Below are 27,556 nucleotides of genomic sequence, written 5' to 3' on the forward strand. Positions count from 1 at the left end.
TACAGGTGACTTGGGTAAGCTAAAATTGTCCCTAGTGTGTGTGAATGTGTGTGTGGGTGTTTCCCAGAGATGGGTTGTGGCTGGAAGGGCATCCGCTGCGTAAAAACTTGCTGGATAAGTTGGCGTTTATTCCGCTGTGGCGACCCCGGATTAATAAAGGGACTAAGCCGACAAGAAAATGAAATGAAATTTCTGAAATGCGATACTTACTTCATAAACTTTCAGTCTGAGTGATGAAGTGCTCATGACAGTCTTCCTCTCCCATGATGTGGGGACACAACTAGTCAGTCAGTGGTTTCACTAATGATTTTACGGACGGACCAATCACAGACATTGTGTGGCTGTAATCTATGTAAAGCACAGTAATTTTAATAAGCCTTTGGAGCTCATTATTTTATAATATCCAGTAAACCACTAATAACCGACTTTCAGTTTGTTCTGTAGATTGCAATTTGACGCCTTCCATGTGATTTCTTAAATCACAGCAAGGACACATCTGCCTCGCATCCCTCTGTTTATCTACCATTACAGATCCTTTCTTTGTTTCAATATTACTATTTCTGCGAAACGCAAGGTCAACAAGTGCTATTGTTCAATATAATATATAAAAACGCTGCAGATTTAAATCGTCTACGCGACCTGGATGCAGAAAGTTCACTGGACAAACAACTTCCTCGTTTAATAGATCCCGCCCTTTTGCAACACTCGAATTAATTGGCATAAAACAGACAACGTTAGTTATAAATATAAAGTGGAATGAAGCATCGATTCGTGCATTAAAATCGATATTTTTCTGCAGCGTTTTCTTTTTTCTTTCAATTAATTCATTCTCTGTCCGTCAGGTGACGCTGACGTCACATGCTCCTCCTGTAACTAGGGGAATCCCCAAAACTCCACGCGGATTTGCTTTGTGGATGTCCAATAACCTCCTTGTTTTGGTCATTCTTTAAGTCGATCGACTACATATCCGGGCAATCCGAAAGTCGATAATCGTAGTTTAGTGGAGAGGAGGTCGGCAAAATCAATTCTTGCAAAGGTAACAAAGCGAAACTTTTATTGACTAGCGTTAGTGGTTTGATCGATCATATTTATTAACGTTAACTAGTGTTTGTAGATTCAGCTGTTTGTATATTAAGTAAAAGTCGGGATTTGGTGTGCAACATCATTGGACCGCTTGTGTGTTGTATTATTGTAACAAACTGACGTCGATTCGATAAAAACTGGTAATGAATTAAGAGTGAAACTCGTATTTCGAACTTTAGGCCCGACATCGCTTTAAACGTTACTAAAACGTTGATGTTAACGTTAGCCGCTAAGCCTGTTAGCTAGCTAACATTAGCTGTCGAAAATGCAAACTTAGAGTTTCAGTATAATAGCTTTAGGTGACTTTTAGAAATCTTATGTACAGGTATGCGCATTTTTATTCATTTTTAGCTATATCTACTTGCGCGACAGAACTGTGAAGCTAATAAGCTAACGTTAAGCGGCATCTTTGCGACTCTGAGCGATCGCCTGTTTTTTAAATTTAAAGTGAATGTACATGTTATATAAATATCACACTTTGCATAAGAAACAACATCCCGACTTTTATTTTAACGTTATAGTAATTTTAGTTGTCGTGATATATTATTTCCCCCCAGGTTTTTATGACTTTCGTGTTTATAATTTCACAGCAATGGCGCAAAACGACAGCCAAGAGTTCGCGGAGCTCTGGGAGAAGAATTTGATGTAAGTTCGCAAGGGTCGCACTCCTGATACACAACGCTCCTCTTTTTCCTGCCTCTCTAAATTTCCCCGTATTTTTGTTAGCAGCCATGTCAGGTTGCTATAATGTACCTGTCTTAATATTTTTGGTGTTTGCTTGTTTAAGATGCATCTGTCGAACGTATTGTTTATCTGGAGTTCTTTGTATGAGCTTCAACAGATTAATACTAATTTCTCTCTCTTCCTTTTCAATTGTCTCAGAAGTATTCAGCCCCCAGGTGGTGGCTCTTGCTGGGACATCATTAATGATGAGGTATTTAAAAAAATAATCTCAAACACCCAGAAATCTCTATTTTCCTCTTTTGGTTTTCAGTGTTGAACTTTTGTTTGTTCTGTGTTTGCCAGGAGTACTTGCCGGGATCGTTTGACCCCAATTTTTTTGAAAATGTGCTTGAAGAACAGCCTCAGCCATCCACTCTCCCACCAACATCCACTGTTCCGGAGACAAGCGACTATCCCGGCGATCATGGATTTAGGCTCAGGTTCCCGCAGTCTGGCACAGCAAAATCTGTAACTTGCACTGTGAGTCAAAAGCGCATACACACACATACTTTCACAAATTTAATGGAAAGAGACATTTCAGTATAGTTGATCAATCTAGTAATCTTAAATTAAACATTCATAATCCATAATGAAAATATCACAAAACTGTATGTAGAAATCTGTTTGCATATGTGCCATGGTTTGCTCATAATCTGTGTAAATTATTCAGAAATAAAATTAGGGTTAGTGACAAATATGACTGATAATATACTGTATAAGTGTATGTGCAAAGTGGTTATATGATGGTAGTAAGATGGCTAACTTCAGTATGTAGCATATAGTAGTCTAAATGTGGACATGTAGCTGAAGTCATGCAGAGATGCAGGTTGTTCTTACTGGTGAGCGTTGAATCTGAATGCTGAGGATACCACACGGCTTCATTCATTCATTCTTCCCCTCCTCCTCTCCTGTGCTGAATGATATCTCAGGCCTCCTATCTTTTGTATATTCACCACTTGACTTCAGAGATGGTTGTTGTAGTCATTTAGCTCGTTGGTCTGACATCAGGTGTGGGCAAATAAGAAGATTATTTCTTACAGCATTGTCTGAAGACATGAATGGGCATGTTCTCATGTGCAGCGCCAAAAAGTTATCCGGTAGTGGTGGGGTTAAAAAAAAAAGTGACGTCGCACAGCGTACCACCCACAACCAAACCTTTTTTTTTTTCTTTCTTCAGTTGAACTATTGGTTTAGAACTTTTTAAATGCTCACTTTTTAGCCTAAATATTTACTCTGTAATCTAATAGCTCCTGTCACCCTACATGAGTGAATTGGTGCGGAATAAACTTTAGATGTTTAAATTGAATTTTGAAAACCGAGGCTATTTTATTTGCTTTAATAGTGAAATTAAAGAGAGATCATTCATTTGTGGTTAGGATCAATGATTTGATAATTAAGTCAAAAAATGTTGTTAATTTATTTTGGATGTTTAATAGATAATTATCAGGAGATGTTATGGCAAGTGAGTTTTTTTACAACGATATGTGGAAAAATTAAGTTCTTACCAAGACAAGCTGATCTGATGTTCATTCTGTCAACCGACATGGGTGAATTGGTGAATGGATAAAGTAAACGTCATATGTTTGTTTAAAGAGGTTGAGAAAAGTTGTACTATTGACTTTTTAATGTAGCAAGAAACTTTGTTTATTTTGTCAAAGCGACTTGCAGTAAAGGGACAAGCTGTTTATTATGGTGAAATTCATACAGTCAATTCCAGGATTATTATTTTAAATTGTACAGTTTAATAACTGCTCTCTTGACTACCTTTTATGAAAAGAGGTGTTGCTCTAAGATGGCTGCATGACAAAAAAAAATAAAATGGCAGCATTTGTTATTGGTCAAGAAAGCTCTTTCCCTTTCATATTCGGTTATATTAGAAGTTAGTCATATACCTCATTCAGGCAGTCTAGCTTATGTGTGTCTTATTTAATCTGACATGTTATATTTTATCAAGTCCAATAATCTGTCTTTCTTATTGATTTTAGTTTTTGTGCTTTGTTTTTGATTAGAGTTTTTGATTTCCTTTAATTTGAGGTGGAGTTTTATTGTTTAAGGCAGAATCAGTGGAGGTTGAACATGTCTGAACTTGTCCTGATTGAGCAGTGGGGGAGGGGAGTGTCTGCTTTTGCCACAGCACAAACTGCAGACTAAAACACTCAGAACAGAGATGTGTTTCGCATTTTTAAAATATCCTGGCGAACATTTGGAGGGAGATGTTGGTCTTTTTATGCATTTTTTAGGATGGAGTGTAATACATTTTAGGATTGTTAATAGTGCTGGACAGTCAAGCTGGTGCTTCACATTCTGTGTGACATTACAAGACCAGGAGGGTAAGACATTTGAAAAGACATTTAAAAGGCTTGAATGTAAGTGTGATTAAAATGTGTTAATTATTTTGTAGTTCATTAAATTAATTGGTAATTTTGTAAATCTTTGTGATGATATTGTCAAGTGATTTATGCCTGCTAATCTTTTGTTATTTTATTTAATATTATATTTGTGTTATTAGTTTATTGTTCTGTGCTAGTGAAGACGCATTAGGGTGTTTTTTAACATACTTGCATTTTAATTGAGTTAATAAGATTTGCAAATGCATATTAAAATCAGCCTTCTGGACACGACATTCTTTGAGACCGATAGTGCTTCAGTGTTGATGTTTTGATGATACATTATTGATGAGACAAATTTTTATTCACTTTAAAGGGAAAGTTGACAAAAACCTAAAAATGGTTTTACCCAACCGTCACTTACAGTTTAAACTTATTTGAATATCTTCTGTAGACCACAAAAATTAAAATAAATAAATGAATAAATACTGGCCATTGTCATTTTTCGTATTCTTTTACTATGGATATCAGTGGCCACCAATTTTAAACTTTCTTCAAAATATCTATTATGTTAACAAAAAACAGCAACGTTGGAGCCACTTGAGGTTGAGTAAATTTTAATTTTGGGGTGAACTATCTCTTTAAAGCACCAGTACTAAGGAATACCCCAGTCAATAATATCTCATATTTAATCTGCTTTCTCATTAATTTTAGTCATGATTCTTACATTAACTTGTTTAGTTTCTACCGATACTAATAAAAACTGCTTGGATGGATTATTGAACTTTTTTTTTTAAGTGCTAAACTATAACAACTGGGTGAAACTTATTTTTTTGTAATTGCAGTATTCACCGGACCTGAATAAACTCTTCTGTCAGCTGGCAAAAACTTGCCCCGTTCAAATGGTGGTGGACGTTGCCCCTCCACAGGGCTCCGTGGTTCGAGCCACTGCCATCTATAAGAAGTCCGAGCATGTGGCTGAAGTGGTCCGCAGATGCCCCCATCATGAGCGAACCCCGGATGGAGATAGTACAGACATTTTTTTTTCCATATCCATTCTTGCATCATTCTAGGCCTGCACTATTAATTGATTTTAAACCAAAATGACGATTTGAAAAGGTGTGTTTTTTTTTTGTTGTTTTTTGCCAGAAACTGTGATTATTTTGTTTATTACTATGGCGAGGGAGGCAAGTGTGTGTAATTAAAACGATCCAACTAATGTTAGTTAAAAAGCAAACAACCGTTACAGCAGACCCCCAAACCAATATGTGGAGATGAAATGAAAGCTGCTAACTTCATTTCTGCTCTGCTTCTCTCGTTCACTCTCTTGTTTTGGCTGTTACAGTGATTCTTGTGGATCCACACACGCACACGAGCACAATTTTATATATAGTTTTAGTTAAATTTAAAATACTTTAGTTATTTTCTTAATTTGTCATGACGGCTGACAACTTTATTGTATTGTATTATATAAAAAGTGGTTTCAAATAAACAGTAGCATAGTGTACTTTGTGATTATGATTGGTCTTTTTTGGTGCTGTTAAAGCCACCACATCAAACCTGCAGCTCTTAAAAAATTAGTAAATTGCATTTTTAAATTGCAATTTTGATCAGATAAATCGCAATTAGATTTTTTTTTTCAAATCGTGCAGCCCTACACTGGAATACACAAGCTAAACAATTATAAGGTGTTTACTTTTTGCACTGAAAGTTAATATCTTGTCTGTTTTCTCCCTGCTCAGACTTGGCGCCTGCTGGTCATTTGATAAGAGTGGAGGGCAATCAGCGAGCAAATTACAGGGAAGATAACATCACTTTAAGGCATAGTGTTTTTGTCCCATATGAAGCACCACAGGTTAGTCTCTCTATTTTGATCTGTTAAAAAGTCTACCAGTATTGTAGCCACTAGTTGAACCTCATTAATGCTTTTGATTTTATTTTCATGGAAGTTTAAAGTTGATATTGAAGTTGCTTTGGTATGTCACAGCCTTTTTGTAGGACCCTACCAAAATGTTGTTTTTCCCAAATGTATGTTTATGCAAACTACATTTTAGTAATGTAAGTGTGCATAGTAATGTAGTAAGTGTATAAAATGTAACCTTTAACATAACTTTTTCCTTTATTGCAGTCAAAATTAACATTTCAGAACAGTTGAGTATAAATTACTTGAATGCATTATTACATTGAGAAGTCTGTTCTGCTGTGATATTTTTATCAGTTTCTTCACAGGAAACAAATTTTCATGGCATATTTTGTTTTTGATATGACCATTTTTTTTCCACATATAATAATAAAATGGTTGTGAATGACTCAAAGCAGTTCTACATTTAGTGAGACTACGGATAGTGTAACTCAATTTTGACTGTAGTAAACCCTGCCATTCATTTACATGCTGTTCATATTCACAGACCACCAGCCCATATCGGTTTCACTATGTGAACAGCTCTATTTTTGATGTACTCGTTCAAATTTTGCCAAATTCACAAGTGTCCTGTTATCGATCTAATTGTTTATGTTTTTGGATTCTGTTTGGTTTTGTACAATGAGTGAAGTATAGTTGCATGTTAATTTCAGTTGTAATAATGTCTGAAGTCTTTAATCTTTTAAAAGTAGTAGAATTATATCAAAGGCCAGCATTAGATTTTAACTTTTATCTTTTATGTATTGTTTATTGTTGCTTATTTGTTTGTTTTTTACTGTTGTAATTCTTTTTTTTTTTTTTAAGGGAAAGTGTGATTTACAAACTCTTTTTTTATTTTTATTTTATTATTATTATTATTATTATTATTTACATGAAATTGCCAGAGTATGTGTCTGTCCATCTGTTTAACAGTCACATTTTCCTGTTTTTGCAGCTTGGTGCTGAATGGACAACTGTGCTACTAAACTACATGTGCAATAGCAGCTGCATGGGGGGGATGAACCGCAGGCCCATCCTCACAATCATCACTCTGGAGACTCAGGAGTAAGTACTGCATATTTGATTCCTCCTCTTGTGAACTGCTTTTTTAAATTTATTTTTTATTTTTTTGATGCTTCATGATGCTGCTCTCATATTAAATCACTACAAATTTGTCGATAATTTTTCTTAACAAAATAAGAGTGTGCTCGCACTAGGCTATCCGAAACAGTTCAGTTGCCTTGCCATGGCCCTGTTGGAAGAGGCATGCCATTGGGCTTTGGCGAGGTATGCTTTTAGTGTGAGTGCAAAACGTGCCTGAGCATAAAACTGAAGACCCGACATCACCTTTAAGGGACTAATTGTTCTTTCTTTTAGTTGATTAATTTTATTCTTTCTTTTCACGTAAGTCATATTTTATTAAATGTGCAAACCTTTTCTTCTTTAATGACGAGACGACAACTCTTACCCCACAATATATGTATATTAGATGCTGCTTTGCATCATATACAAAGATAATTATTTATTTAAAGTTCCAATTAAAACTCTGGAAATGCTCACTTAAAGTCAGAGAGAGGAAAGTTTGCAAAAAATTAAGAAATATTCAAATTGAGAAATCAATGGAGAGATGTTCAAATCGCTTTTCGTGATCACTTTATTTGTGCCTTTTTTCTGTCATTTATTGTTTTTGAGCTAATATAAACTGGCTGAGTTGATTGTTTAAAGCATAGATTAACATGATGGGAGAGAGCTCTTAGATGATTAGACATAGACATACCTTATCTTTGAAGGGTTCTCCTGTTCTGTGCACTTTTAACTCGCTTGTAAAAACCAGCGGAGATGAATCATGTGTAATTGATGACAGTTGACAAAAAACACAGTCATATGTTGTATTTCCTGTGTGATGTCGCAGGCCAGACATTTGCCTTCTGCAGGCTGGCACTCTTCTGGACTGAATGAAGATAGATCTTCCTCTATATCAGCATCTGCTACAACTTTTTTGGCACTGTTACTCATGTTAAGTGATTTTGCTGTAAACAAAACGGTTCCTGGAGTTCAAAACATCTCTCGTGATTTAACATACCAATCAATTGGACTCATCTCGCATTTGAATCCATTTTCATCTGGCTCATGCTCAATTGTTACATCCTGCTTTTTTGTCCCACAGAGGTCAGTTGCTGGGCCGGAGGTCTTTTGAGGTGCGTGTGTGTGCATGTCCAGGCAGAGACAGGAAAACTGAGGAGAGCAACTTCAAGAAAGACCAAGAGACCAAAACCATGGCCAAAACCACCACTGGGACCAAACGTAGTAAGTTTGCTGCTACACTGCTGAAAAATATTTTGCCTTATAATAGGAGGGTAATGTGAATCTAACCTGGCAGGTTTGGTGAAAGAATCTTCTTCAGCTACATTACGACCTGAGGGGAGCAAAAAGGCCAAGGGCTCCAGCAGCGATGAGGAGATCTTTACCCTGCAGGTGATTGTCTTATTAATACTATTTTTTAAAACGGTTTAGCAACAAATATGTGTTTAGCCACACATTATTTAAATGCTTTTAAATTTGTTTTGAATAAAATTTATTTGCAGTTTAGACTAGAGCTGCACAATTAATCGAAAAAAAGATCACAATCTCGATTCAGCCCCCTAGGCGATCTTGATCCAGCATTTCTACGATTCTGTCAATAATATTTTCAAGTTCAGGAGAAAAGCAAAGGCCGCACAAGTCTTCATTGTTTTACGTACGTTGTTCAGCAACGTGGACACCCCCAAATGGGTTTGAAAGAGTCACATGCTGTATTTATAAGATATAATCACCTCAATAACCTCAAATATGTAGTTTCTGTCTATATGTAATGATGTATTCACGGCCGCAAAATCACATGTGATGCGAGCTGACCGTCAGCTGTCACCACAGGGTGGGTGCACGCCTGTGAACGAAGTCTATTTTAGTGGACAAAACCTCCATAGGCTGTGAATAACAGGTAATACAGTTGTAAAATAACCGCACTTGAAAATGAAACCGAAAGCACGCACACATTTAAATAATCATATTTCGCATTTTAGAGTTATGATTATGACAAGCATTTGATGTTTTTTTTGTTCATAGTGAACACAAAGTGTAAAGTATGAAAAAAAATATTTAACAGTTTCAGTATGACTACTATAGGCTATAATGTTGAATACAATGCAAGAGGGAATCTGATAATGATACATGTCTGATTTTACCAGTACAATAATTGGTCTAATAATGTCAATGACAGATTGCAAGCATACTTCTTAAACAGTAATTCAACCTCAGAATTATGAATAGTTGTATCCTGATGTCATCACTTTACTGTACAATAATGACCAGGGGCCTCATGTATCAACGCTGCGTATGCACAAAAACTTTGCGTACGCCAGGTTTCACGCTCAGAATCGCTCACGTTTGGATTTACTAACAATGAACTGAACGTGGGAATGTGCGCAGGTTCACGGCAGCTTTCTGGCTGGCGTACGCACATTTTTTGTGCGTGTCTGTTTTATTTCCATTGGCGACTCCTAGAGGCAGTTGTGTTAAATTCTTCTCTACAAAGTGTCTGAGCCTTGCAATGGCAGCTGTATGAGACGGGTTCATATGGTAGGTATGTAAGATTTCCATACCATACAGTTGACCAGCTAAACATTAAAGCACAATTTGCAGCGGTCGCCTGTTTTCCCAATGTAATCTGAGCTATCTACTGCACGCACATTTCTATAAAGACACTATCTGAAGATGAATTTGCATGCGTGAATCAGAAACATTTACATTCAATAAATGTGCAAATAAAATATGATGCACAAACTTATTGATGATTCCTACTTGTCTTTCTCGTGATAAATAGTGGGCAAAATCTGATATGTAGCGGGGAAAAAAAGAAAAAAGAATTCATCAGACGCTGGATTCGAGCCGAGTTTATGCTCGAACGTGACAGTACATGATCACATGCTTCTTATAAGGTGCGCCACTGAGACTTCTAAAGGTTCTGCAACATTTTACAGATATAAACCACACTATTTCTTTTTTAAATGCACTCAGTGCGATGTTCAGACCCAACTGTGTTAACCCTATCAGCTAAACTCTCCCACTCTATTTTTTTCTTTTGTTGTTAATTCCGGAGAACAAACTTGCAAATAACACCGCTTTTCTCCGGTCTACCTCCGAAAGCTGCACCTCCAATTCACATTCTGTTCAAAGTTTCTCTTTTTGCTTGATTTTGCCGTTGGGTTTTCCATTAGCATAGTCATTAGCATATTCATACGGGGGAGGAGGCAGGGAGGGGTTTTGTGCTCGTGCATGTTGCGCTCAGTTTCACGTTCATTCAGATGTACAAAAGAATATGCGTGAGATTCGGCGTACGCAGTGTTTCATACATCTGAAATTTTTTCTGCGTACGCACATTTACAGCTTTGTGCGTACGCAATGTTTTAGTAAGATTTCCACGCAAGTCTTCGTACATGAGGCCCCAGGACATATTTAAAGTCCGTTCAAGTCCACCATTCCAAGTCTATACAACATGTAGCATTTTAACCAACAGTAGACCTACACAAAGCCTATTGCTGTTTTACCATATCTTTGAGAAATAACAATAATAAAAGCCTACTCGAATTAACCTTTATTTTACATCTATTGAATCATGAGAAAATCCTGATCTCTTTATTTTAGGCAAAAAAATCGCTATTCTCATTTTAGCCAGAATCGTGCAGCTCTAGTTTAGACGTGCACAATACACCAGTGGTAAGGTCAGGAGGTGGTATTATTGGACGTATTATAAGAAGTGCATCTGATTGTTTTTGCATGGCACACTCTATGAAGGCTTGTTCTGCAGGACATAATTCCACATTATGCAATACTGTTTTTGCATTAATAAAGATTTTGAGGCTTCACAAAACCTTTGCTGTTAATTAAAAATGCAAATGTATTTATTTATTACCTTCAGTATTTGAGATGACCTAAGAAGTAAATTTAGCAGTTCTAACTTTATTTCTAAGCCAAATTTAAGTTTTCGTTTGTGTTATTGCTCATCCCTGCTCTTACTTTAAACTTGACATTGTGGACTGCAAATATTGTTGGACTTTTAATAAATCCCTAGTGGTTTGTGTACGCATCACCATAACATTTGTTTCTCCATTCAGGTGAGGGGCAGGGAGCGTTATGAAATTTTAAAGAAATTGAACGACAGTCTGGAGTTAAGTGATGTGGTGCCTGCCTCAGATGCTGAAAAGTATCGTCAGAAATTGTAAGTTCTCAATTCCACTGTACAATTTGTGTGTGTGTAATCAAACCATTTATCCAATTTATTTAATACAACACCTGTCAGCAGAGCTAATTTGACATTTACAAACTTCACAATTCTTTCATTCTTTTTCTTTCAGCATGACAAAAAACAAAAAAGAGAATCGTGAATCATCTGAGCCCAAACAGGGAAAGAAGCTGATGGTGAAGGACGAAGGAAGAAGCGACTCTGATTAAGGTGATGGGATGCTAAGAGAGAAAGAAACTGGGAGTTTTGCTCTTTTTGGACTGCCTTTTTTGCTTTTATTACACCAAAAAAAAAAGCTTGTCACAGGGGTCATTTGGGGAACTGCGATACATGTGATCCATTAGTCCTGTTTGTCATGTTTCTTCTTGTTCACTCCACTGGGACCTTTGTTGCTGGACACTGATTTTGCAGTGTTTTACCAGCACTGGCGAGGGCTAAGACTAGCCTGACGTTTTACAGACCCGTTAAATGAACGTTCAGGAACGAAGTTTACCTGTGACTTTTGTAAATTGTAATAATGCCAGTATTCGGTTGTTTTGTAAGCAGCATTTTTTTTTATTTTTATAAAGAAATGAGTATTAGACTAATTGGAACAAACCATCGGAATTGGTTGCAAGCCGATTATGTAATAAAAATACCAAAGCAAAACCGTTTTGTATCTTATATTTTTTTATGTTAATTACTGCTGTTCCTATTTTTGTATTTTAGCTAATAAGAGAAGCTGCCCTTTATAACACGCTTTTAGATTTAGTACAACCATTGTTCTTTTTCAATTGAAGTAGTTGTTGATTTACTCTTGTGATTGTTGTTGAGTAATGTGGCACAGATAAGCTCATAAGTGGCCAGTCTGTTTTGACATGTGCTTGTGCAAATGGTTATGGATTGGATGTCTAAATATGAGCAAATGAAATGTCAAATACTCAGGGCATGTACAAGTCCCTCCTGGAAATCTTGATAAAACTCTTCTACTGTTTTACCTGCTATAGATTTTATGCTGGTTTTGTTTCTTATTACTGTTTACACGCATTTGCCTTTTATAAATATATAAGCGTGCATTTATTTGTAGCTAGCTGAATCATTTATAATTTTTCTTTTTAAGAGAAATGTTTTAAAATACACTCTTTAAAAAAAACATTTACTGTTTCTTGAATTCTTTTTTGGGGGGGTCGGGTCGTGTTTACAGAGCAGTGATATTTTTACAGCTTAAAGAACCCCTATTATGCGTTATGAAAGGTCATGTTTTGGGCGTCCTCAATAACAGGCTGATATGCATGCAAGGTCAAAAAACACTTTTATTGTCTTTATAATATGCTTTTTTATTATTATTGTTCATTTATAATATGCATTTATTTCCTAATTATCCCAACGACTCCCATATTATTTGTTCAGCGGTTCCCAAACCCCTCCTTTGCGTGAAGCTAATCTATGCTGATTGATCCAATGACCCAGTCCCAATGCAGTTAAACACCAGCATATTACTCTACTCTTAACCCTAACCACAAGTAAAAACAACGACACACACATTCAGTAATTTCTCCACACGAGCAAAAGTTGAACTATTTTGAAAATTGACTGGGCTACGCATGTCTGCAAGAACAGCTGATGGTGGCCATAGCAAAGGCAAAAGGCAGAGGATCGCGAGTTCAGAAACGCATTTAAATCGGTAAAGGAAGAAACATGCGTCGTGTTTTCAACGTGGTTTTGGACACAGTATGTGAACCGTTCCATACAAATTTAAACTGATACAATACAAGCACTGATCTATAATAGACACCTGATTACAAGCTGCGTGGAGTGATTACAACACAGAAATAAAATTTTTTTGCAAACTGCAGAGAACAAGGCAACAATTTTAATTACACTTGCATGTTATGATCTGGAGGAAGAAGAAAAGGGGCTATTTGAACTGTAAAAGTTACTGACAAAGTCACATACATAATCTCTGCTGATTCTTCCTTTAGTAACAAACGGCTGGCGAATCCCTCGTTGCAGTGTAGGTTCTTGTATCAAAAATCAGAAAAATTACAGGAACAAACACAGCATTAGGTCAGCTATACTGTGGTATTCTGACAATAAACTTTAACCGTTTATTCTCCACAGCCGAATCTCCATCTGTTAGTTATTGTCCTCTTTGTCATGATCAGTCCCGTAATCCTCCGTGCTCCTCTATTGTCTGAAGGAAAAGGCGCGTTCACGTTTTACTGGATCCGCCACTTCATATTTGGTGATGTACCATATCGACGTTGGCGTGATCAAGCAAAAGATTCGAACCCAACACTGTTTATTTATTCGACCCTAGAGTTGACTATTTTATTAAAGAATCAATAGTTTTGAACATGGTGCACACTGCATGGAAGGTCGTTTTCAAAAACCCATAATAGGGGCTTGTTAAAATATTGAAGATGCATGTAAGATTTATGAAAGCAAAAGTTATTACAGCTCTCTGGAGCTTGTAGATAATCACATTGTCTGGAAAGGTATAATTCATAGATACTTTTCAAAGTATACATTGCTGGTACTGCAAGCAGCAAATTTAATATCAATAATATTTCATAAAACAATACAATGGCTTCAAGTCTCTCACATTACCCAATTATATAGGTCAGGGGTGTCCAAATTAAATCCTGATGTCCTGGAGAGTTTATCTCTAACTTGCTTAAACACACCTGCCAGGACGATCCTAGTATATTTAGTAAGAGCTTGATTAGCTGGTTCAGGTCGGTTTGATTAGGATTAGAGCTAAACTCTGCTGAACACCGGCCCTCCAGGACGGAGTTTGGACACCCTTGTTATAGGTGTAGTTTCCACACTAGGTGGTTCTTACATTTACATTTAGCAGATGCTTTTGTCCAAAGTGACTAACTATTGAGGCATTCAGGGATTCAACAAAAGGGAACACACACAAGAACTGCTAATTATACAAAGGAACTGTTCTCCACATTTCTCGAAAATGCTTGAATCACAGACATGAAATTTCAGGCCTATAAAGTACTTTAAAACAAATGTAGAGTGTAGGGTGTTATTTTAACAATTGTTCTGTTCTGCTTTGAAAAACTGAACAAAAAAAGAAAAATTCTTAATTTAAAAATCTTAAATTTTAATCTTGCACAAAAACCTGGACAGGTTGCACATTTGATCAATATTTCAGAGACAGTATTTGAATATTACAAGTATTTTATTCAACTATTTGTATTAAGGTTCAACGAACATGACTGTTTATCATTACTATGACATTTTAATCATAAAGAGAAATGTTCAGTACAGTAAGGACTTTCATGGCGCTACATATGCTGGGGTATTAAGTACAAAGGTGCTTGATTTAAAGTAAATGGTGCTTTAGAAAGTCCTTAAATCTGCTGTTTATGGAAGTGATAACTGGTTAATGCTCAGAGAAGCGAAGCAAATATGTATTTTAATTTCTTTATCAGGTGAGCTACATTTGTTTTTATAAATTGACTTTAAAATGTTACATATTGATGCAAACCATAAAGCAGAAGCAAAGTCAACAATCTTTGAATAATCAAATTATTGTCAAGCATGCTACATAATAACCAATTGACCTGTACATTGTAAGCACAATGCCCAAAATCAACAATTATTGTACATAGAAATCAGGATCATTAGACAATGTGTGACAAATGAGAGTTAAGAACAAACAGGATCAAAACAGGATCTCCCTGCTGGTAAATTTGATCATATTGTTCTGGTAAAATATTAGTTGTGATTAGTTTGTTACAAAGATGCAGATTAAATTTATATGCAGAAAAGCTGTATTGCGTAAAACATTTGTAGACCATTTATGTTTCCAATGTGTCAAAGAAAACAAAGTGGTTGCTTACTGACAAATATATATATAAAAATGGAATTAGCCATGGTAGGAGTAACTGTAGGTCTTTTTCTTCATTAAATGACATCTGCCTTAAGATGAAGGTGAAAAGCTTTTGAAAAGGTAATTCTGGTAAGTAATAATGCTCAACCATGTGATGACCAGACTTTGGCTGAGGCATTTTAGATGTTAATGTGGTCGGTGATCTAGTTTGTCCATTAATGCTGTCTCATCATGTTCATTTTTGTTATCTTGTAATCTGTTAAAACAAAATTTTGAAAGATTTTTTGACACACATGGTTTGTTAAATGTTTATATTGTAGCTTGTGCATTTTTGTCTTGTAGAAAAAAATCCTACTCAGTTCATGCACTTTTTTAAAGTTTTGAACAATTAATCCAAACATGCGATATTCCAAAATGCACACAGTGCTTCACACAGGTTTGAAATATACTTGCTGTGGTAGCCGGATAAAACACCTTTTACCCACATCACATAAACGGTTAATTATATGCAACAAACATAACATAATTACATTTTTAACAATATTTTTGTTTATTAATAAACAATTATAAAATGTATCTTTTTAGTGGGTAAAAGTAAGAATACTATTAAATAAATTAAAAAAGACATCCATTATTTCTCCAATTCTTTTATGGTATTCCAGAACCGCATATGCACCCAGACAGGTAAAATCTGCTTCTCTCTCTTTTGCATTCAGATTCAGGTTGCTTTTTTGGCATGACATTTTTGACAGTATTGCCAAGCAATTTAGATGTATAAGATATGCTATATATTGACATCATCAAATTAATAAAATATACAACAAATGAGAAATAAATTAGTGAAAAAAAGAATAAAAACAGACTATATCTTTAAAATGTATAATAATTACAAGAATAAAATGTGTAGATTATTTAAAAATGAGTTGATGAATCATTTCTAATGCTGTACAAATATTTTGCAGCCAATTTAGATTTCATCCTCTGAGTATTACAGGGTGTTTGCGGGATCTTAAAAAGTATTAAAAGTTGATAAATCAATTATGAGAAAATGTAACGCGTTTAAAAGGTCCTAATCATGTTTTTTTTTCAACTGTTGTCCGAAGTGTTTGACTCCAAAAAAGCATTACATTTATTTTCCTCCTAGGCTTCTAATATTAACGGCATGCTAGATCCACCCCATTGGTTTGGGCTAGGGTGTGTAAGGCCAACCTCCTTCGTTCAGGTGATGTCACGTAATTTGCAACAAACGCAGAAAGATGATGTGACGCTCTCTACATGTAGCGAAACCATAGAGCGAAACAGACGGCAAAATGGGAAAATGAAAGCTTGTATACTCCCGGTTGGAGAAAGACGAGTTTACACAGTGGCTGAATCCTGTCGCTGAAAACAACTGCGTAATTTATTATTTTGAGCTTTGTTTCTTCCGAGCTTATTTGAGTTCTGTTTCATGGTTGTGCTCCATTGATTCATTTAACCACAGCTGTTTATTAAGTAAAGGTTTAATACTGATTAGAACTTGAAGTGGCGATGAGGTCTAAAAATATTCTGAGAAGGTCTTTAACATCAAAATCTCAAAAAGGGAAGCCTCTGTGGGTCTGCAGAGCACGTGAGACTTCTGTGGGAGTGTTGACAGATCTTGCGCAGTACAAAACATGTAAGCAAGAGAAGATTTTTCACTACGTAATCTATCGCAGATGTTCGATTATATTGGGCGGATATAAAAAAAAAGTGTAAAAGGATAAAAGAATAAGTGTCACCAAATGTTCTTGAGCAGCCGTTAATATACCTGGGTGGCCTGCCCATGTAAGGTCTATGTGGGAATCACTGGCGAATTTAAGTTAATGAATTGAAAACGCTATTTTCTCCTGAATGTCTTATCTGATTAGATCCTGTGTTTTTAATTGAATGTAAACCTCAAAAGGTAGTGCACATGTGCTTTTCAAATTTGCGCTTGACACCTTAAGAGGACAGGAGTCAAGCTTAAAAGATGGCATATTTAGAGAGAAGCCGTTTCTGGATTGACCTCAGCGGTGGACAGTGTGATAAGTGTGCGTCCATCCAACGGTGCAAAAAGTGGAAACAATGTTTCACGGAAATTTGCAGTAAATGTGAAGATATGAGTGCGTGTCTCTACATTGTAGAAAGACACCTGTCCTTCCTCGTAGTCAAGGTAGACTCCCAGCTTCTTAGGAACAAGTGTCAGAGGCAGCTCGGTCTCCGGCTTGGTGCATGCATAAAACTGCCTTGTGCTTTTCCATATTGTCCAAAAGCCCTCAGAGGGGTTCATAGGGCTCCTGCCGTGCCTTTTAGAGGAGGCAGTGGTCACTCCGATACGCCAGTAGCCCTTGTTGGCAATATCTACTTCCCAATAGTAGCGACCGGAGGTGAGCCCTTCCCAACCCAGGACACACGGCCAGCTGTCGAAGCGCTGCTTGCTGAACGACACTTCAGTTTCACTCAGAGCTTCCTGTACCTTCTTCTTATCATCTGAGAGCTGTAACCATGGGTGGTTAGTCATTGGGTCCAGTGAGATGTCCACTGAACAGAGCATGTGTTAAAATGAAACAAGTGCGAAGGTTAGGCTTCATCCAAAACTAACTGGTAGGTGAATCACAGTAAATAGCTGAGTCAATGATACCTGAAGCACTGCGGATCCATCTCCACACTATGGAAAACAGTAATAAACATTATTACCGCAGTGATATGATTAACATAATTATATTTTTAGATGTTACCATGTCAAGTTATGCAATGAAGATAATCAGTACCTGAGTTTGGAATGTACTTTGGTGTCTCTGTCAAAACAAATCAGGCGTACTGAATTAAAAAGTGTAAATACTGTAAAAATTACATCATAATTTACATTAATAGTACATTTTTATGACCACTAGTGTAGTTAGGTGTTAGTGTTTGCCAAATCAGTGCTGATTCTCAAAGGCATGAACCACCCTTGAAGATGTCCCATGGTACCTGCCACTGAGATCATTCAAGTGCTGTATGTAGGGAGGTGGAGGTGCTGTAGGTTGAAGGAGTTTATCCAAAACAACCCACATATGCTCAATTAAATTGAGATCTGGGAAATTTGGAGTCCAAATTCTTCAAACCATTCTTGAATAATGTGTGCTGTATGGCCAAGTTCATTATCCTGCTGAAAGTCTGTTATCTTGACACTTTCACCAGTGAAACAAATCATTAATGCATGTTCCTGATATGCAACAATTTGTCAAATTTACGTCCACCTGACCCAGGATTTCTCAAAAGAACACTGCAGTTCATCCAGGCCCTAATCGCTTACCTATGTAAAGTGTGCACAAGGACAGACTCATTGGACTGGTGATCACCTACCATTGCTCCAAGGTTTAAGGGTGTTTTCACACCTGCCTTATTTAGTTTGAATCGCACTAAAGTTTGTGTTCCCTCTTGCGGTTCCTTGGGCAGGTGTGAATGTAGCAACCGGACCAAAAAAAGGAAAACAAGACCACCTTAAGAGGTGATCTCGGTACACTTTCAAACGAAACGTGGAGCGGTTCATTTGTGGTGAGAGCATGATCCAAACTAGAACAGACCCAACCGCAAAAAGTACTGCGCCTTTTTGGACTAATCAGGTTGCCATAGTCTGATGGGATGAGGAGGAAAAATATTTGTTTGCAGTGCTAAACCAACTATTTTAATCAGAGAGAGAGAGGGGAAAACATTACCTGATAGATCATTGGTAATATGTCCAGAAGATGACCTTGTCGCAGTTTAGCTAAATTAATTCACGCCTTCTCCTGAAGTGACTTGTGATGCGCCTTCGCCATTTGCAATGCATTAAAACACTGTTTTCCAGCTGCGCTTCATTTTTCGAAATGTATATGTTTTTTAATTGATGCATGTAAACTATATAGTATATTTTGTGTCTGCCGGTTTGTTTACTTGCGGGAGTTCCATTGGCATTTTCAAGCACGTTATTTCTGACAAATTGAAAAGCAGTTTAGGAAATATGTTCAATAACATCACGTCACATGACTGCATTTTGGTTCTTTTCAACTGGTTCGGACTAAAGCAATCAGTGTAGTGTGAAAAGGACCCAAAAACGACAGTGTATCATTTGTTGCTTTTGGTCTGGACCAAATGAACCGAACCACAGAATGTGAAAGCACCCCAAATTTGACTCTCACATGGTCATTATAGACACTTTTGTTTGTGGCCATGTTTGGCGGTTTTGCTGTGAAAGGAGTTATGCTATGTCCTTCCCATAACATTCAGTAAAATCAGTGCGACTTGTGCCACAGCAGATTTGTTGGGTTGGATGTGTCGAGACAGCCATTGTTGCCCATGATGAGTCTTGGGCCCCCAACATTCAGCTCCTTTGATCAAAGAAGGAAAATTCTCACCCATGCTTACTGGGAATAATTTACAAGCCTTGCCATTTCAGAAAAACCATATGCTAGTCTCCTTTCCAAATCAATTTGGTCTTTGTCAGAGTCAATAAATCTTTATTTCTGCTGCGGTTATACAGAATAATTACGAGAGCAAGATTGATGACCGCCTTATCTGTACCCAGACCTTTATGTGTAGCCTTATTCATTATCAAGAACACTGTGACCAGTCATAAGTGTAAATGATCACTTTTGAACTTAATGTAAATTAATTTGTATTTCAATCTATTGAAGGTTGAAAATAAAAGATTCACCTGTTTTCCAAGTACGATGTTTACTGAGGAGCCATAGCTGTGGAACGACACCCTTAAACACACATAAAAATACACACATTATTTCAAAAGTAAATCTACTGCTATGCAGTTATAAAATGTGCTCGAGTAATTAGTGGTTCATTTCACTGTGGCGACCACTGAAAAAGATGAGTAAGCCGAAAAGAAAAGTGAGTGAGTGATATTTACTGCTTACATTTTTTATATACCAATATTATTATAGTATTGAAGGGGTAAGTATTGACATGTTTTACACAGCTGATGCACTATTCAGCTGCAACCCTGTACTGGAATATTATAATTTTATTATTATTAAATATTTAAATCTATATTTAAAACTTTTAAATGTTTTTTTTATCATGACATGAAGTCAATGATTATCTAATTCATCAATAACTGTCTCAGCAACTTTTTTTCTAAAGAGTAAAACTGATAACTGGTAAAGAGTATCCCAAAACACACACTTCCCAAAGCACCAATTATTATAGAATAACCACTGCACTGCAAGAGCTGTGTTGTAGCTGTTCATAAACTATGCCAAACTGTTTACATAAGCAGCGATAATAATATCTCCTGATAAAATAGTTGATTCAGTTTATGGTCGTAAACTATGGACTCCAGCTAGATGTTGTTGTTTCATACCTGGCTGTCCTGCTTCAGCAAAGACCAAGTTATGAACTCCAGAAACGGCAACAGAGTCAAGATTTTCCTCTTCTTCAGTTCCAGCTGCTTGAGAAATTGGGCCAATTCTTGTCTCATCACCCCACAGCGCTGCACACAGGTATAAATATACACACTTTATACAAATTAAGCATGGGACGATAACCAATTTCAAGGATAAGTCAAGGTTTTTTAGGACAACAGTATCTCCAGCAGAAAGGATATCCAAAGATGTCATTTTAAATTCCATGAAAGTGTTTTTGAAACTAGCATAAGTCAATGATTCATTTGAATTATTTAACCTGACTTGTTTACTGCTGTAAAATATTATAAATGTTTCTCAAAATAAAATATATTGTGTTTAAAGGAGAATTTTTATTTTTATTTTTTAGCCCATACATTTAAAAAGAATATATTAGAGCAGTAATCACAATACTGTCAAACTTGATCATTTTATCCAAGGTTATCATACTGTCAGAATTGTATACCGGCCCATGCCTAATACACATACATTATCAATTATGTTTATGAGGTCAAACTCAGTGTCCACACCTCTGACACGGCCTGCAGCTCTTTAGCCCATTCCATGATCTTCTGCTCCATATGCTTGGCAGAGTCAGCCTGGCTCTCTTTCTGCTCCCAGGAGGTGTCTCTTTCTTTTCTCCATGTACCCTCACTAAACAACTAGAGGTAGGAGAAAAGAAACTTATCATTATTTGCAATAACCTTCATGAGAACAGTCCATGATGTCTGTTTGCTTACAGATGTTTGGTGTCTTTTTAACTGTATGGGTAATTTATAGTGATCGCAAAGTGAGATCACTGAACTTTTAGGTTTCTGGTGTATTTTTTTAAGGGATTGTTCACACAAAAATAAAAATTCTGACATCAGTTACTCACCCTTCAAAAAGAAAATTGAGCTGTTGAACGCAAAGCCAAAAAAAAAGACTTCCATAGTATTTTTTTTCTTACTATAGAAGTAGATGGATGCCGGCAACCAGTATTTTTCAAAACATCTTCTTTTGCGTTCAGCAGGAGGGGACTACACTTTCAAATATATTAGGAGTATGTTAGACATTTGAAGTACCTAAATTAAAGGTACTTCAACTTATGCAAAAATTATTGTTAATTCCAAAAATGCTGCGTCCCAAATAACAAACTATCCGTCTTAAACAGTATTTGAAAATATAATTTGTATGTCCCAAAGCATAGTATGTTTAGAAGAGTATGCCAAAGGTTATTGTTAGATGGTTGACTATTTCCGGTAAAGAAATTTAAGTGTAGAACTGGAAGCGTTCATACTCTAAAATGTTCATTTTGTCAATTTCATTCTGGAACTGTTTTTCATTTATTTTGGGAGTTTAATTATGCTGTACAATTTTGGAAACATATTGGATTATTTATTAATGATAATATACAACAAGATGTTTCTCTTACTTTTAAAGAAATTATTTTTGGTTATTATGAATCTGCCCCTACTAAGAGAAATGCTTGTTTTGTTATAAATTTAATATATTTTCTTTGTAAATTCCATATCCACAAATGCAAATTTACTAATACTAAACCATATTTTCCTGTGTTTTTGCAAGAATTTAGTCATTATATACAATTAATTTCATTATCTAAAAATAAGAAAGCAAACAGAACTATTTCATTTTGTAATGACTTTAATTTATGTACTGTTCTTTATTCTTAAATGTCTTACCCTCAAGTTTATATCATGTTCTTTATTCTTTTTTTCTTCTGTCTTTCTCTCTCGTATCTCTTTTTCATTGACAATGTAATTCATATTCTGCATTGTAAACATATTGCTACAAACTTGTCAACTGTTTTTTTGCAAAAAAAAAAAAAAAAAAGAAAAAAAAAGAAGCGTTCATACTCTAACCACTAATATTGCCCACAGTGCATCGTTGGACGTGAATTTGATTAGAACGACAAACGCGGGTGAAAAGTGTAAATAAACAACAAACATGATGGATGCACGAGACCAACCGTCAAGTAGACTTCGGTAAAGATGTTTGTATGACTGTTAATTAATATGTTGCCAACTGGAAAATATTTAAATCGCGTTTTCTGTGTTATATTTCATCTGCAACAACAATACTAAACGTTTATAAAGACGTATTTGGACATTAACGTCTAGATGCATTACCCAAAGATCTGAGGAGATTTATTTGCAGGAAAGACTCGTGAATGGGAGATTAACCTGCTGCTGCTGCTTCTCTAATAAGGTAGGAGATTAAATCTGACAGAAATGTGGATGATGTGTGGATGATTGACAGGGCTCATAACTAAGCAACAACGATCTGTTAACATGGAAGTTGTAGGCTTCCCAAAGCTTGCATACTCTTCAATTTCTCAGTTACACACTCAAAAGTACATATTTTTCCTTCACAAAAAAAAAAATGTACATACTTTTAAGGTGCAGTATAAGTATGCGATTTGGGATGCAGCATATGTCAAAATGTCTCTAAGTCATGCACTCACACTGTCCACCTTCCTGAGCTCCTGTGCCCACTCAAGGATGAGTTTGCGGCATTGCTCCAGACTGCGTGGCTCTGCAAGCACACTAGCACCCGGGCCTTCATCAGCATTGGCACCAGGCTAGAAGACACATTTAAGCGGTCAGTGTTTATTGTGACATTTTTAGACATTAAAGGGTCAGTTCACACATCACAAAATGAAAATTCAGTGTAGTCAGCGGTGCAACATGTAAGTTTCATATTGCCTGTAAACAGGAAAAGAAGACAGCTGTTTTGAACCACTGACTGGACTTTGAACGTCTTGGGACTATTCTGTCCATGGAGGATGAGAGAGCTCTCCGATTTTATGTAAAATATCCTAATTTGTGTTCAGAAAATAAGCAAAGGCCACAAAGGATTGGGAGAATAATTAATAACAGAATTTTCATTTTTTAGGTGAACTAACCCAAGTGTTTTACTTTCTGCATCGACATCACTCTCTAGGCATCCAAAAGGTGATGCAACTCTTAAAAAAAAAAAGTCTAAAACAAACATCTTTGAAACACAATAATCATTCCTTACCGTTCCATTGTGCATAGTTCAATCATATTCCCAGAGTTACTGTCTTATCACTTATAACTTTATGATACATTAATATGCAATAAACCATTACTGTGTTTAAGATGTTGCCAAGCAACCTTTATGGGCTTTTTTAAACATTTAAAGAGACAGTTTACCAAAAAAAATCATATATTCATTTACTCGCCCTCATACTGTGCGCAATTTGAAACATTTTTGTTGGGGTGTTTACATCTATACAAGGCAACAAGTCACTCCTTCAGTCATTTAACTGATTTGATCAATCACCTTGATTCATTCAGGAATGAAACCACAATACAGTTTAAAATGACCTGTGAAATTAAAATAAAAGACTTTAGATGTTAGTTTTAATTAAGTATTGCTAGATTGCTCCAAAACAGTGACAAAATTCACATTAGAAAATATAAAACTTATATAAACATCTTATATAAACATCAAGCTTGCAGTTTGTCACTTTAATGGATCAACGGGTTTTTTTTCATGTCACTTCATATTTCAGCTTCTCATCAAATCATGACAAATCAATCGAATGCTCTCTAGTGTCTGACATGCCCAGCCCCATTAAAGACGCTTCTTATTTGCTTTTCATTTGACGTGCTTGATCTCATACACTCTCGTCTCATTGGCAGAGCTGTGATATAAACGAAACACTATTGGCTGTTTTGAAAAGGGGAGGAGCTACTCTGTGCCACCCTCTCTTAATTTTTCATTTGAGATGACATCAAACATCACATAAAAACTGCACATTTATAAGCACTTCATCAGACCTTTAAAGGGATAGTTCACCCAAAAAAGAAAATTCTGCTGTCATTTACTAAACTTGTTCTAAAGGTTTTTACATTTCTTTTTCACCCAAAAGATATTTAGATATATTGAAGAATTTTAGAAACCTGTCACCACTGACTCCCATAGTCTTTGTTTTTTTTTTTTATGAAAGCCAATGGGTAATAGTTTCCAACATTCCTCAAAAACATATTCTTTTGTGTTCAACAGTAAAAGAAACAGTCAAACTGGTGGAATAACTGCTTAACTAACCCCTTAACTTCTTTTTTATTGAATCAGTGACACACAAAGTTAATTTGATTCAATGTAAATGTTTAAAGCAAGCTTGTAAGTTTTTACAGTGTAACTTTTAAAATCGATTCATGTATATAAATGACACATTACCTTGCAGACTTGGTCGACCTGCTGTTTCCACTGAGTGATAAACTTCACACATTCCTGCAGGCTGCGGAGATCCTTCAAATCCTGCAATACAACAGATTAGCAAAAGTCTGTCTTTCTGTCCGTCTTTCTGTCCGTCTGTCTGATTTATTTATCTATATCCATCTATCCATCCATCTGTCCGTCCATCTATCTCTGTTTACCTTTTGTCTGGGGCTTTGGCTGCTCTTGCTGGGAACTGAGCTGTGAGCCTGAAGACCTTCATCAGGAAGAGTCCAGGTTACAGCTCCAATAGAGTTACTCAAACCGGCTTCAGGCGCCTCATATCCTGTTATACACAAACATATTTACTCTCTGCATTTTAAAGACATGGTATAAATTGTTTTTGAAATCATAATCTCTGAACTTACGGTTAGCTTTCAAGATACTCTTCTTCATAGTGGCTGCACTTTTGAGGACCTCAGCCTTAAGAAAAGCATAAACTGTCAGCTCGTCAAATGTTTGAAACATTTCAAATACAAAATACATATGAATATTTATTGTTCAAAACGCCATTTACTTCAACAAATTGTTAGCAGGCTGAAGTGATTAAAACACAGTCATATTCCAAATGTACTTACATAAACCAACTAAGCTACAAATTGATTTTGAGTAATTGTTTTTCATATTCATTTAGAAATGATCATTTGTTTTTGTTTCAGTGTAACATAGTATATTTCAGTTCAATAATGTTTTTAAAAAGTAATTGTATATTTGAAAGATTGTAAAATAAAATGTATGTTTTAATCCATGTCTTAACAAAAGGGTTGAAAATAGAATTTTAAACCTTATAAATTAAAATAGTTTTTTATTATGAAAATTACACATAAACACTATTTTAATATTATATAAAATCTATGTTTTCTAAATTAGGTTTTTCACAAAAACTGCAAAAAATGGTAACATTTCACTATAATGTTACATTAGTTAATGTTTATGTGTTCATTAACGCAAACAAAAAATGAACAATACATTTAATGCAGAATTTAATCATCTTTGTTACGTTAGTTGATGAAAATAAAGTTGTCCATTGTTAGTTCATGTTAACTCACAGTCCATGAACTATTTAAGCACAACTTTGGGTTTTAATAATGCAATAGTAAAGGTTGAACTATGATTAATAAATACTGTATAACTAACTTAATACTAAATAAGTTATTAAAAAATAATTAAGTAGTCATAATTAGGGCCAGACAGGATCTTCAGACATTTTTTGCAATTTCTGTGGAGATTTTTGTAAAAAAGCTGCGGATTTTGTGTGATGATTTTAGGAGTATCATAACTAAAAACTTCATATATAAAATAAAAAATAATGCATTTTTAACTTTTATTTAGTGTTTACAATGCAAATCCAATTATATTCACTTATCTGGGAAAGCAAGTCTCTCATATAATATATCGACCAAAAGACAGAAAATATAACTTTACAAACTTTATTTTATTGTAAACAAATCATATTATTTTAACATGAATTTAACAACTGGATAAATATAAATGTACACACATTTACACAAGTAAATAAACAGACTCAATTATGGGCTAAAAATCTGCGGAAATCTGTGGATTTTTGCACGTGCAGATTCTGTGTGAAGTTTTACTGTATAACTTAATAACTAAGTATTGTTCATTCTTAGTTCATCAGTAAATACAATAACATTAACTAATTAAACGTTGTTGTATAAGGTTACCTAAAAACAATCAAAGACAGAAGTCTAAACAGTTTGTGTTCAAAATATTTGTCAGATTTTGTTTGGGCACTGAATCAAACATTTCCAAAGATTTTCCAATACTGTAATTTCTGACCGCTATTAAGCTTTTTAATTATGTACATGGTTTGTACAATTCTGATGTAGTAAAACATATTAAAAACCAAAACATATTTATCCTTTATGAAAGCAATCAAACTGTTCCCAATGTCTAAGCATTAAAACATTAAACACATATATTACATATTTTCCAGCCCTTACCTTCTCCACCGCGGTAACAGGCCAGCTAAAGAGATCTCTGTTGTGCACACCTGCAGAACCAGCGCACTCCAATTCTGTCCTATCATGTCATCTCTATAGACTAGACAGTGACCTTTGATTTTTAAATCCGCCCTATCATAGACATGATATCTCACCTATCAACTCGTTCAAACTTCTGTTAACTGTGAGAAGGAAGAGCATTGCTATTTATGTGGAATTGAAACAGATGTAGATGCTTCATGTGCTTATATGCTTCACTTAAATAAAACAACATGCATGCAAAACTGTTTTAATTTTGTTTTTAAGTAAGAATGCTAAACATTTTTAAATAAATAAATCTATTCTAGATTTGTTATACCACAAAAGCTTACAAGCTAGCCAAGTTCTAAGGGTGACTTTATAACTACAGGAAGTTTTTTTTTAATCAAAACTTTATCACTGTGTTTGGCCAAGTTGGTCTTTCCTGCTCCAAAGCTCGAAACTGTTTCCTGATGATTCATTGGTTTGGTAGGCTATAGACATATAAGTACATGCTGATTATGTGTTTTTGTATTATAAAATATCAAATCAACAGGCATAATGAAACTGGTATTGCTCCCTGGTTGTCATTTCAAGATGAAGCACTCTCATTACACAAGTTCTCAAATGACTCAAGTGGCAATTATTAACCTCCATATTTAGGCAGTAAACTGTTTGTTACGCTGTTCAATGGTCTGAAATGTGGATTAATTGGAAAATCATCTGAAACATGCATGAAATAGAAAATATCTTAGCAACTACAGTTATAGTAGTAACTTAATACATTAATTTATTAATTTAAATAGATATT

The 27,556-nt window shown here is 35.5% G+C and overlaps 2 protein-coding genes across 13 annotated transcripts; one reads left to right on the forward strand and one right to left on the reverse strand.

Annotated features, from left to right (window-relative positions):
- The first annotated feature begins 867 nt into the window (after window positions 1-867).
- Window positions 868-12,446, forward strand: tp53 (tumor protein p53). Of its 12 annotated transcripts, none has more exons than NM_001271820.1 (11): window positions 868-1,036; window positions 1,674-1,728; window positions 1,966-2,017; window positions 2,110-2,286; window positions 4,979-5,162; window positions 5,876-5,988; window positions 6,989-7,098; window positions 8,201-8,340; window positions 8,414-8,508; window positions 11,187-11,290; window positions 11,427-12,446. In NM_001271820.1, exons 2-11 carry the CDS (start codon window positions 1,676-1,678, stop codon window positions 11,521-11,523), a joined length of 1,125 nt encoding a protein of 374 aa, NP_001258749.1. In that variant the 5' UTR covers window positions 868-1,036; window positions 1,674-1,675; the 3' UTR covers window positions 11,524-12,446. The 12 variants fall into 12 exon arrangements, with proteins under 12 accessions (NP_001258749.1, NP_571402.1, NP_001315516.1 ...); NM_131327.2 differs by having other exon boundaries at window positions 1,969-2,017; NM_001328587.1 differs by having other exon boundaries at window positions 1,969-2,017; window positions 8,426-8,508.
- Window positions 12,447-14,708: 2,262 nt separating this feature from the next.
- si:ch211-114c12.5 lies at window positions 14,709-26,836 on the reverse strand. Its single transcript, XM_021476347.3, has 11 exons — window positions 26,728-26,836; window positions 25,132-25,186; window positions 24,925-25,049; window positions 24,725-24,805; window positions 22,983-23,099; window positions 21,049-21,180; window positions 20,479-20,607; window positions 19,819-19,870; window positions 17,912-17,938; window positions 17,782-17,808; window positions 14,709-17,681 (listed from the first exon to the last, which is right to left on the reverse strand). Exons 2-11 carry the CDS (start codon window positions 25,157-25,159, stop codon window positions 17,140-17,142), a joined length of 1,260 nt encoding a protein of 419 aa, XP_021332022.1. The 5' UTR covers window positions 25,160-25,186; window positions 26,728-26,836; the 3' UTR covers window positions 14,709-17,139.
- Between the last annotated feature and the right edge of the window lie 720 nt (window positions 26,837-27,556).

The sequence above is a fragment of the Danio rerio genome, chromosome 5 (genome assembly GCF_049306965.1).
Source record: "Danio rerio strain Tuebingen ecotype United States chromosome 5, GRCz12tu, whole genome shotgun sequence".
Classification (NCBI taxonomy): domain Eukaryota; kingdom Metazoa; phylum Chordata; class Actinopteri; order Cypriniformes; family Danionidae; genus Danio; species Danio rerio.